Source organism: Leptosomus discolor, chromosome 11 (genome assembly GCF_034619465.1).
Source record: "Leptosomus discolor isolate bLepDis1 chromosome 11, bLepDis1.hap2, whole genome shotgun sequence".
Classification (NCBI taxonomy): Eukaryota; Metazoa; Chordata; class Aves; order Leptosomiformes; family Leptosomidae; genus Leptosomus; species Leptosomus discolor.
The window spans coordinates 10,120,186-10,132,239 of record NC_141401.1 but is presented as its reverse complement, the minus strand read 5'-3'; the positions used below and the strand labels follow the sequence as shown (position 1 = coordinate 10,132,239).

Sequence of the window (12,054 nt, the reverse complement as noted above, 5' to 3'; positions counted from 1 at the left end):
CCATTTCAAGGGAGGCTCCTGCCTTCCTCCAGACACCTGTCTTTTTCAAACCAAGACAGTAATGAAAGGAGATATGTCGAAGAGGATGTAGAGATTAATGAATCAGTCTGAGACATTCTTTCCCAGGTGCTATATCACAAAGCATAAATTGTTATGTGCTGTAAGATTTTGATACAGCTTTTCTTTGACTGGGTGTGCACAGTGATGTGTTATTTGCTTCTACAGCTTTTTTGTACAATCAGCCAAGCAGGAGGAAAGAGATGGCTGGGAAGTTTGTGAAATTATAGTCCTTAGCTGGAACAGCTCTACCTGCCTTTCTGCTGAGCAACATGTAGATGAATGAAGCTGCTGTTACAATGCCCAAAATGTGCTAAGGACACAGAGAAGAAAAGAAGGAAGAATGTAGCATTTGATAGGCAATGGGGAGTAGTGAGGCGATGCACTTTGCTGCAGATGTGATTCCTTCACAGCTCATGACTGTTGTATTCTTCTCCCCTCATGTCACTTGCTTTAAAGTATTCCACGGTCAACTCTTTCCTCTTTTCCCGTCTTTGTAATTCCACGCTCTCTCTTCCCTCTCCATTTCCCAGATTATCTCCTGTTTTCTTCCATTCTCTGTATGTCATGGCAGCAGCTTTTCTGTGACAAAAAATGACTGGAAATAGGACTCCAGCAGGAAAGTGAGATATCTGTGGCAGTAGCATAGGCTCAGGTCAAAGAAGGTCATAGCCGCTTAGGACTGTTAAATGAGGCCCTATGGGACACATAGTGTCCGTGTCTTGGGAGGATGTGAATAACCATCTGGTCATCCAAACGTCTGAGATAACTGCATAGTTCACATGGACGTAGCATTGACTGAGATTTTTGCCCTGAATATAATGAACCACTGAATAGTTTTTGAGGGGCTCCTATTTAAAGCCTTGTCTCAACATTATTTCTTTCGACGTGTTATAACTTCTATATAGATGAAAGGTCAATCCCTTCAGCTCTACATGTCAAGTGTGCCACCGTGCCGTGTACTGTTGGAAAAAAGTTGCCTAAAAGATGCAGTTATGAACTGAGACCCCTGTCAACTGGTGCTGCCCACATATCATCGCAGAAAAAGTGGTAGGGATCATCACAGCTAAATAATATCTATCCTCTGCCTTTTTGGTGCACCCGCGCTGTAAATGCAAACTATGGATGCTTTGGTTAAAAGCAAAAATGCCTGCACAGGTACAAGTCAGTTTTTGCACCTGGGGCCAGCCTTTGCATTACTCCTCACAAGAGCCAAGTTTACCAAAGATATAAGGTTGTGGTCTCTTCGGAAACAGATGCTCGCACTGTGCTGTGAGTCAGATGACAGGGAAGCAGTGACATCAACTTGCAGTCCCACCCCAAACACCACAGTACTATTGGCACCAAAACTGGTGCATATTTTGTTCAAAAAAACCCAAATGAACAAAACCTAGTATCATCAGAATTTCAGCCTTCTGAAATTCTCTGGAGTACAGCAAGGTCTGAGTTCCAGCTCAAAGTCTTTTCTACGAGTAGTGCAATAAGAACAAAGTGTTTATGTGGGATGCTCTGTAGCCTAATGCAGGTTGTGCTCATGCTGCAGTGCTTCCCTCAATGGCTACAGCAACATTTTCTATTGAAGACTGAAATGAAAGGAGTTGATGTAATGATGCACAGATGCCCCCTCTTCAAAAATCCTTCTCTTACCTCTCATTTCATTATTGTAAGTATCACCTATTTTCTCAGACTGTTAGTAATGGGACATAGGACTATTCTTTGGGATCCTAAAGATTTTGGAATCAGGAAAACATGCCTCTCATAGACATCCAGAAGTCCTGAACTAGTGGTTGATTTGCATGTGGTTTATTGCTTATGGTGAACCCCATGCCATCGGCAGAATATGGCTTAGAGAGATACTTAAGTTTTTGAACAGAAGAGAGAAGCTTGTATTTGGAATACTGATGTTCCAGGTTGCCCCTTAGATCTAGAAAAGAAATGCACAGGGAGCATTAAATCATGAAGCACTTTTAAACATTCTTCTCTCCTCCCAATGTGACAGCAAAAATTAAGTTGTTTGGTTCTGTGGGAGTTATTAGCACCTTCAGAGTCATGCTTAGGGCTGCAGGCGCTGGAAAGCAGAAGAATAGTGGAATATCCTCAGCAACACCGCAGAAAGAATGGAATCAATTTTCTTGAACAAAGACAAGGATCCTTTAGCTCTGAGTCACACATCATGAATTTCTGAAGAGTCACATGGAGATGGAGAGAGTGAGTGTTAACACTGGGACTTGAAAAATGCTTGTCTCCTTTCTTAAAGAGAGAGGTTTTAAGCTTAAGCTCTCTAAGACACATAATACAGGAAGATTGTTCTGACAGACTTGTGCCATGTGCAAGATAGAGATCACTGCTTTCATAATATAGGACACAGCCTCAGCAACAGTAGTACAGGATAAGGTCAGTGTAGCTGTTACTGAACTTCATCCTTTTTTGCATGCTGAGATAAGACTTTTTAGAATCACGCACTGATTCACGACTCTGAAAGGTATGGAAGGTTAGCAACTAGCATCTGGAGACGTTTATGTTGCTGTGAGAGCTCTGGAGAGGGAATTTAATGTACCCATTGTCTACAACAACACGAAGCAACCCAAATGCTGTGTAAGGGACTGGGTTGCTGACTAATTTACTTCATCATCCATCCAGGCTCCTGACCCATCCTGTTCAATAACACTAACACTCCAGCCTAAGAGTGGATTTATAACCTTAGCAGTTATATTTTATCTGTGAAATGGCATTAGTTATGAGACTTACTCTGTTCCCCAGATCCCTGTTTGAGCTGCTTGCCAGCTATAAAAGCAAATGATCTAAACTTACAGCCTGCAATAAGATACTGAGTAGTTTCATATGGGTATGGATCACAACAGCTATTGGAGCCCTCCATATTTTGGAGGTATGCATTCAAGTAGACTGTGGCAGCTGACACACACCTGAGTGCTTCAGCTTTCTTAAAAGAGAAGTAGGGGGAGTCCACAGAGGCCAGCTCCTTCTTCACTCACAGAAGGAAATCAGCAGAGTGCATATGGACTGTTTCCAAAAGGGAGGTGGTGGTATGGTTTTGCAGGTGACTGAGTGTATTTTGGGACTTGGGTCAGTCACCTATTTATGTTTTCTGTCAGAATGTAATAGAAAGTTGGCGTGGTTTTGTCCTCATGCTGGGACTTTGCCAGGGACTGAAACACCTCACATACAGAACTCCGTCCTGCTGCAGTCTTTGCAATATTGGGCTGCATGCTGCGATCATTAGCAAGAAACTCAAGGAGTGAGAGGAGACTCTGCTTTTCAGTACCACTGTGCCACTGTGTGTTAAGATGTAGAGGTCTAGTTTTTAGCCAATTTCTATTGAAAGTATGTAAAATAAAATATAAGAAAGAAATATTTTAGGTGAAAGAGCCAGTTCTCTCACATAAGCCACTATTTGCACGAGTAAAAGGCATATAATAAGGGAGGCACCAGGCGGACACAAACTGTATTAAAAGACATGTCATACTTGCAGTGAGGTCCCTTTTACACATCACACCAACAGGTAGAGAGAAAGAGTTAAAATTAGGATATGCCACTGAAAAGGAACTTTCTAAAGGTATATAAAACATTGTTGAGACTGAAAAATTGTTCAGATCGTTAGGGTTAACCCAGTTACTTCTTGATTAGAGAATAATGTTGTAATATGAGGCTGTTAAGACTTTTTACACATCTAGGAATATCTCTGATGGTTTTAGAGCCATCACTACCTCATTCCTGAATCAGAGAGAAAGAATATCTGCCTGCCGAATCTCCAGTTTCTTTCATAGTATTAATACAATTCATACTTGCATAGCTTGTGAGATCTCATGGTATCATGCTTTACTATAGTGACAGTTTTATATTTTGAGCTGAATACTATATCGCAGGTAGAAAGCACCAGCTGTGCTAGTCTGAGTAAGCTGAGAGTGGCCTAGCAGTCACTTGATTTCAGCAGAGTGCAACAGCACGGCAGGGAAGCTATTACATTTTCATGCTGTTTATACAGAGCAGGAACACTGCAGGCTCATAGGCTCTGAAAAAGTCAAGTAGAATCCCGTGTTCCTGAGAAATATGTATTAATCCATTTAGGAACTACCATAATGGGAAACATTACAATATACTGCACTGAGTTGCCTACCTTAGTGAGTAACTTTCTTCTCATGTTGTTGCAGTTCTCATTTGCTGCAGCTTTGGACTGGACCATGCTGGTGATCACACATGGAGGATCAGGTGGGCTGTCTTCTGTCTCTGGTGTGCATGGCAATTGTGTTCTAGGACAGCAGTCAAAATCCTCTTGACTCCAACTAGCAGAGATCTCAAAGGGGTCAGGGCATTTCTCATCAGGACTTGACCCATCATCACTGTTTTTGGCATTGCAGAGTATAAGTGATCTTGAAATGGAACGAAACTTTCTTGACTTCCTGTTCCCAGCGTTGCTTTTTCGATCCATCTTCAGAGAGCTGGTGGTGCTGCTCTTTTTCCTATCATTCTCCCATTGATGTGGCATGATACTTTCAATAACTTTCTCCTCTTCTCTGCTGCTCAATATCCTCCAGGAAAGGAAATATATAAAGTAAGTTATAATATACCCCACTTTCTCCCACTTAATAACCTACACTACTGAAAAGCCCTAATGAATAAATCGAATCAACAGAGCCTTTCAGTCTGCTAACAGCCACGTGATATCTCATGACTTGCTAATTCTGTTTCTGTGCAGTGCTCTGCTAAATTCTCCTTCACCTTTTCATTCTCTTCCCATGGTCCCCAAGCACAATGGAGTGCTTTTAATAAATGTTTTTGATGCTTCCATTGTGCTGCTTCCTTTGGGCTTCTGCTGAATTTGCATGTTGAAAACACAAATTGAAAAGGAAGATACTTTAAAAGCATTATTCTATCCTCCTAACATTATTTGGGAAGAGGACGATCCTTCTGAAGTTTGATTCACGAAACCACTATAATTCAAAGAAGACTAATCAAATTGTCGAGGTTAAGTTCTCCACCTGGCACATCTGTTGTAAGTGGTTTAGCAAAAGTAGATTTTAGCCATAGAGAGTAAGGAATGTCAGGCTGCTATAAAAACTACCTTTGCAGACCAGAACTCACTTAAGACTGTGCATTTAACAGTAACAGAGAGATCCAGTGAAGCACTTAAGATGTGAATATCTGATTAGGGATTCAACTCTGTAACGGAATACAGCTCCAATACATCAATCAAAAAGTGTCCCATTACAGAAATGGTTTGTTTGATTCAGCACACAAAATTAAGAGAAAATGGAAGAAATGCTGTACAATCAAAATGTGGCAAAAGTTGGAGCTTTTGTAAAATGAGTAAAGTAATGAGCACGTTAAGATAACAAAGGGGAGCTTTGTTAAACTGTTTCCTTTTTCTCTCAGAAAAAGTTTTCTGGAAATATTTTTGTAGGTACGTGTCAGTGCTGAAAATTCAACAAGAGGAAGTTTAAATTAATTATATTTACTTTCTCAATTTTTGTTATCATATTTATTACATAAACTTTTCTGTTCTCTTCACAGTACCTGATACCGTGTGCTGCCATTCTAGAGAAAATACCTATTGAAACGAAAGGATTTGCATAAATCAAAGATGCTGTGTTATACACAAAACTGAAAATCAATATAGTTTGAAAAGCACTTCTCAAGTATACTATTGAGAGAAAATGTTTGTACATTGTGCTCTAAACTGGATTGTTGCGTTTGTTTTGCAGTTTTTGGTTGTTGGTCCTGTCCCCCCCCTCCAGCTCCTATGCAGAATTTGGTAGGTGTGCATGCACTTTGTACCTGAAATGCTACTGGTGATATAGAAATGGAAGGTGGCAGATTTTCTAAAGGCTCCTTACAGCCACAACAATAAACACAGACCTGTACGTTCTGACCAAGCCAGATTCATATAATGAATCCAAGCCAGTCTTATAATAAATCTGCAGGATTTTCTTTTTTTCTTTTTTGCTTTCCTACAAGTAACCAAGAAAAACCAAAAAGAGATGATAAACACTATGCCAATGAGTACCTGTCTAAAGGAGGTACATGGCATTGCTGGAGAAATAAACAATTCAGCGTGAATCTGAGTTTATTTGGATTTGTAAAAGAAAAGTATTTGTACATAGCTTTTTCAGGAGCAGCAAAGAGGTCCCTTTACCTGCCAGGGAGAGGGATGTTTATTTGTGAAGTCCTTTCTGGCATTTTTGATAGCTAATGCTCCTAACAGCCTTCCATCATAACTTATTTTCCGTCATATCAGTCCCAATATTGCTTTTCTGTCTGATGTCTCTTTTCTGAAACAGAATTCCTAACATTCGAGAAACTGATGCCCTGAGTATTGGAACTTAGTGGATTTTCTAGCAGGACAGTATTCCAGGGCAAAGTTTAAGTTTGAAAGTATCCAGAGAACATGTCAAGTTCCACAAAGCTGGTGTGTTTTCTGCCCCTCTCCTGTGTGTCTTTGGGATCCTCTCTGCTCCTGTGGGAGAGTCTGACCTCACTGGGTAGGAGCATTGGAACCAGCATCACTGGGCTCCCAGCCTCCCCAGCACTAGCATGAGGGAAGCCTTCAGGGTCACGCTGAACTAGCATATATTCTCCAGTGCCTTCAGTACACAGAATGTTCTACTTTTTTCTTTTTTCAGAGTAGCCTCTCTTCTTACAAATAACAAGATTTGCAACCATGGCTGCATGCAGCCACAGTGTGGGCGGAGGACTGCCCAACAGCACAGCCACGCTCCCCTCCCGTGATGCAGAGCACATGCTGAATAAGAAGACTTCTGAGCCTATGTGTAAGCACGCAGAGGCCAGAGGGGACTGGGAAAGGTATGACATAAATGGAGCTCGGCTTTAACACATGGACTTTGTGACTGATATGGGGTCTTATTTCCCTAGGATTAATCTCCCCTCCTGCACTACTGAAAGAACCTACATTTCAGACCCTCTATGAGATAATTTATTTTGAAGTACAGAGATAAAAATAGCTATGAATTATACTAGAACAACTATTTTGAGAACTGAAATAAGTAGTTGGTGGTGGTGTAATTCAGCATCACTTTTTGTATGATTTTTTGTTGATTACTTCAGTTAAAAACTGACTGATATTTATCCCTACTAATATGTAAAGTCATTCAGGGTTTGGAGATTTTGTTTGTTTGCTTGTTTCTTTTTAAAAAGACACTTTTTAGTGTTTTGTCAAGCCTAATGTTTTAGTCTACCATAGTATGTATGTAACTAATTGCAAATTTTGAGTTGGAAAATCCCTGTTAGCGTCCCTAGTGCATAAGGAAATTGATCTTGTAAAGCTTGAGGTTGCTTTTCCTGTATACCTGAAGGTAGGTAAAAAGGCAATCTGTCCCATGAGACCAGAAAAAAAGGAATAGGATGACTAGGATGAGGGGAACTTCTGCAAGTACCTCCCCTCAACACCTGGGTAGGAAGCAGCAGAGCTACTTGCTGAAGGTGTGCGGAATGCACGTCACTTGAAAGTCTGCACCAGGGACTAGTACTCCTTCTGTGATTCTGGCAATTGCTGTTAGACACTAGCAATAAGAATGTCAGAAATGAGCTCAAGTTGCACATTCAGAACTAAACAGTCTTGCCTATGGGGGAAAATTAGAAGAAATAGCACTTTTCATTCAAGCATTTCAATGTTGTACAAACATTAACAGCACTCTTACTTCCCCAAAGAGAAAGAATTTTAAAAGAGCTATTAAGCACATGGGTAAGCAGAGGACTTGATAGCTTAATAGTCAAAATAAAGCTCTCTGGAGACTGGCACGCTAGAATGAAGGATGGAGAGATTCAGGAGCCCTTTCCCACTCTGCCTGAAGCTGCTGACCTTAAGAAGGAAGCACCATCCTCAGTACTAAATGCTGCAAGAGGTGCCTCTCTGACTATGCTAAGCATCTGGGATGCAGGGAACACATAGAAGCACCTGTTGAAACAGTGAAGGAAACATTGCTCTAAGTGCATTCTGCCATCCCACCCCCCCTGTAATGCCCCTGAGAATTTTTACCTCATGCAGAGAGAACATCTGTTTTGCCCTGCTGCATCAAGTATTTCCTCCTGCCCCACACCCATCAAAGCTCCATCAGCTCAAAGACCCAGTATAACCCTGAATGACTTACCTAATATCTCAAAGCAAGCCCATGGCTGAGGTGAAAATAAACCCAGCAGACCTGAAGACTTCCAGTTAAATACTTGCTCTGGCTCTAAGCATTAGATCACAGACCAAGTCTTAACTAAGGCAACGTCCTTTCCCGAGCTGCTGATTCAGGGTTGCATAAGTGACAGAAATATAGGAGGTACCAAAAACATAGTCTATAAATTTTCCAATAAAAATATCCAGAAATGTTATTTTACACAGAAAACAATATCACAAGTGCCAGAGAAGCTTTATGATTCATTGCCATCTTCTACCAAATTTAATTCAAGGTATTGGTGGCATGGACAATTACTTCAGCGTCAGTTCTCCAAACCATTCATCTTTTCCTCCAGTGCACTCACTGCTTGTCATTTTCTCTTGCCATTCTTATACCTTCAGCACGCCTGATAGAAGTTGTCTGTGGTTTATAATGCAAACCAAATGTTTCTTCTCTTTTTTTTTTTTTTTTCCCAAGCTTTATTTTTCCAGCTTTAAGTCTAAAAAGCCCTAACTCTGTTTTCTGCAAACAAAATACATGATTTGAGCTGTGCCCATTTGGTTCAAATTTTTGGTTGGATATTAAACCAAGCATTTACAAGATGCAAATCATTTGGTGTAGCTCCCAGACTGAATGTGAATGCTCTGCTGTTAACCAGAGAGTAGGAAAGATAGGACTTTTCTTTACTAGCAAGGAGAAGATGCGTTTTACATTACCAAGTGCTAACAGCATGATATCTTGCCTCCCGTATTATTCTGGATCTTGTGATCTTTGTCAGATTCATTACTGAGCGGTACTATTAGCACTGAACTATTGCAGATGCCTAGGATTTCCAGGCAGTAGGAAGAGCTAGAGATTTGGAAGTTTTCTAATAGAGTAAGAAACTCTTGGAGAGTTTAATTTACTGTTAAAAAAAAATTAAAAATTTAAAAATCTTAATTGTAAAATAAAATTTGAAAAGGAGGAACTTACAACAGCAAGGCAGACAAACCTGACTCCTGCAGAAGGCTGTTCCTCTTCATAGGCCTGGCAAAAAATACAGAGTGAATAATTGAAAACACACTCTCGTGGTGTCACGTGACTTGGTTTCAGTAATTCTGCTCAGTACATTGGAACGGAGCTATTGTTTCCTAATTGAAGAAAATGTCAGCAAGGATAGATAAACAAAAGCAATGGGATGCAGTATTGGGGAAACGGTTTCCAGCAGGCTCCCAGCTACCTAGAGAAGGCAAGACCATTTAAGGAGTTTGTGTCATTTGTTTTTACCCATTGCTCTCTGGTCCTAGGATTGATGGGGTTCAGGCATGTTAAACTTACTTTGGGAGAGGCGGGGCAGGGGGGGCAGCCAGAATCTGTGCTAATCAAGTGCAGGATTTCCTGCTGGAGGCTGTGATGGCAAGCATGTTTCTCGTAACTTTTAGCAGATATTTTAAACATTAAGCTAGCAAGAATTTCATAGACCACTTCTCCTTCAGGAGCAAAACATAGTAGGAGCCACTTTTGAATGCCAAGCCCTTGTAGCCTTCACCATGAAGTGGCATGGCCCCTTTAACCTACCAGTTCTTAAATACTCTCCCCTTTATGGGCTAGACTGTAATTTTGTCATCTAACCTAACCAAAGATGCAGAAAATTGTTGCTTTTACCATAAGGTATCTGGGAAATGAGAACTATGCCGTAGATTCCCAATTGCCTCAATTACACCTTTCGTTTGCTGTGAAGTAAATGGTTGACAGCCTGTTCTGTTATTGTGGCAACTCCCCCCACAAAGCACTGCTTGAGTTGCATCCACCATCTGTTGTGGGAGCAGTCAGCCACCTTTCTGCCACAGTCCTAGGCACGCTTAGCTGTTTTTCATTGATCACAGAGGTCAATGTGTCAGTCCCCATCTGTCAATTCTCAGTTCTACTCACACTGACAAATAAAAAACTTGCTGCAGAAACCTACTTTCTCTCAATGAATTTGCTTGATAAGATACATAGGGACCTTGTAAATTAAAAAAAAAAAAAAAAAAAAAAAGTTCTGTGAAAGAAAGAATTATCTCTGAAACAGTTAACGTTAGGTAATTGAAATAGTGAGGCCTTTTTGGAATGTTTTCACAAACTATAAATCCTATACGTTTCAGAAAAATGTAAACAGAAATCTGAATTCTACACCTGGCCTTGTCTGGTCATGGAAATGATCAACAAGAGAGTGCTTAGACACCTGCTGTCCCCTGTGTTCTGTGGCTTGAAGATCCTGGTTTTATTGGTCTATCACTAAACTTGCAAAAGAGAGAGAAAGAAATTACAAACTGTGAAGACAAGCATCTGCCCCATACTGGGGGAAAAAATGAAGATGAAATCTCTGCTCTATACAGTGTCTACAGGAGCCCTGAAACACTCTGTCCCTGATAGTGCAATTGTGGCTAATTCATATTTTAAATGTTTATAAAAATAAGAGAATTTGACATTATTTTCCCAAAAATTAAGTTTTCAGGATATTGGTTCCCCGAAGGAAATGTGTTGTAAAGGACACTGTTTTAACCTGGATCACTGGATGACAATAAAGATGGAACATTACCCAACTCCTTTAAATTCTAATCTTGTAGAAGAATCAAGGCTTGACACTGAGTAGTGAACAACAGTTGTCAAGCAGCTCTCCTGGAAAGGAAGAGAAATAGGGAGCTGACTTTGTGTTTTGGGAAAGAGTTCCTCACTGAATAGAGAGGACAGAGGCCTTATATATAAAATGGGATTTTATAGTGCTAGTACTGTGAAAAGGAAATATCAATGAGGAAGCAAAGCCGCATACTGTTTACCACTTAACTGCCTTATACTGTAATACACACATGTTTTTGTTTAGCAATAGAGAGCTCATTCACACAAAATCTCAACAGCCCCTGAGTTTTGATCCAAACTGATTGAGCTGAAGCTCAAAAGCATTGGAAAGCTTTTTTTATTTCTTCCCATTGTCACATGCTATTGCATTTCCTGACTGTGGGCTGAACACTGTAGTCCCTAAGCCACTGGGAGTTTTGTTCATTCAGAATCTGGACTTCTGCCAGGGCCAGCAGCAGAAACATAAATATCACAAGGAGGGGCTGTTTTTTCATGTTGTTTCACTCTAACCTTTTGCAGTTTTTTCCATCTTCTCTGTACAGTAATTGTTCAGTACCCAGTGGTGAACAGAAAAGCAGGTTTTTAGAAACTATAAGGAAAAGGAGAGAGAGCGAACCTCTGCTGCGCCTGCCATGTTGCACTAAATGGTATGCTTTGATATTGGATACTGTGGTCAATCTTCATTACTTAGCTCAAAGGTATTGTACCAGGAAAAGGGCAATGAACAGTGATCAGAGGCTGGAATTTTGTATTAAAAGGTTGGAATTATGTGGACTATCCTTTGCAGAAAGGATATGCATTGATAAATGTTTATGAGACAATAGGTACTATAAGGAAAATCAGCTGGGTTTCTTTACAGCCTTCTCATGTCAGGGACAGGAAAAGAAGAATGCAGTAAAATGAAGAGACTTCAAACAAATCAAAGGAAATACTTGAAACCTAAAACATAATGACTGTGTGGAACACGAAGATAGCAGAAATCATGAGCACTTTGAAGTTAGCTGTTTTGAGTTTGATTTCTGTGGGACAGAGATTTCACCCCAAGAGTTGAGTTGATGAAAATGTCTGTAGTCAAAGGGAATAGCACGCAGAAGGGGCAGCAATTCTTGCTTCAGAATAAAAGTCAAATAGTACCATTCACGGGCAGAGTGATACTTCTGCCATGGGATAGGATCCTAAATCATAAAACAGAGTAACTTTTCTGACATCTGGAGTGAGTGTCTATTGGAGGTGGGAGAAGGAAATAGAGGAGCCATTGAAT

At 40.5% G+C, this 12,054-nt stretch overlaps 1 protein-coding gene across 2 annotated transcripts in view; it reads right to left on the bottom strand.

The window, feature by feature from the left end:
* The window catches only part of IL16 (interleukin 16), a 37,384-nt gene extending 28,167 nt beyond the window's left edge, over positions 1–9,217 (bottom strand). For both annotated transcript variants that reach the window (XM_086471502.1, XM_086471503.1), the window contains exons 1-2: positions 9,168–9,217; positions 4,193–4,604 (exon numbers count right to left, since the gene is read on the bottom strand). In XM_086471502.1, coding sequence (XP_086327628.1) covers positions 4,193–4,604; positions 9,168–9,217 — 462 coding nt within the window. The remainder of the gene's footprint in view (positions 1–4,192; positions 4,605–9,167) is intronic.
* Positions 9,218–12,054: the final 2,837 nt, after the last annotated feature.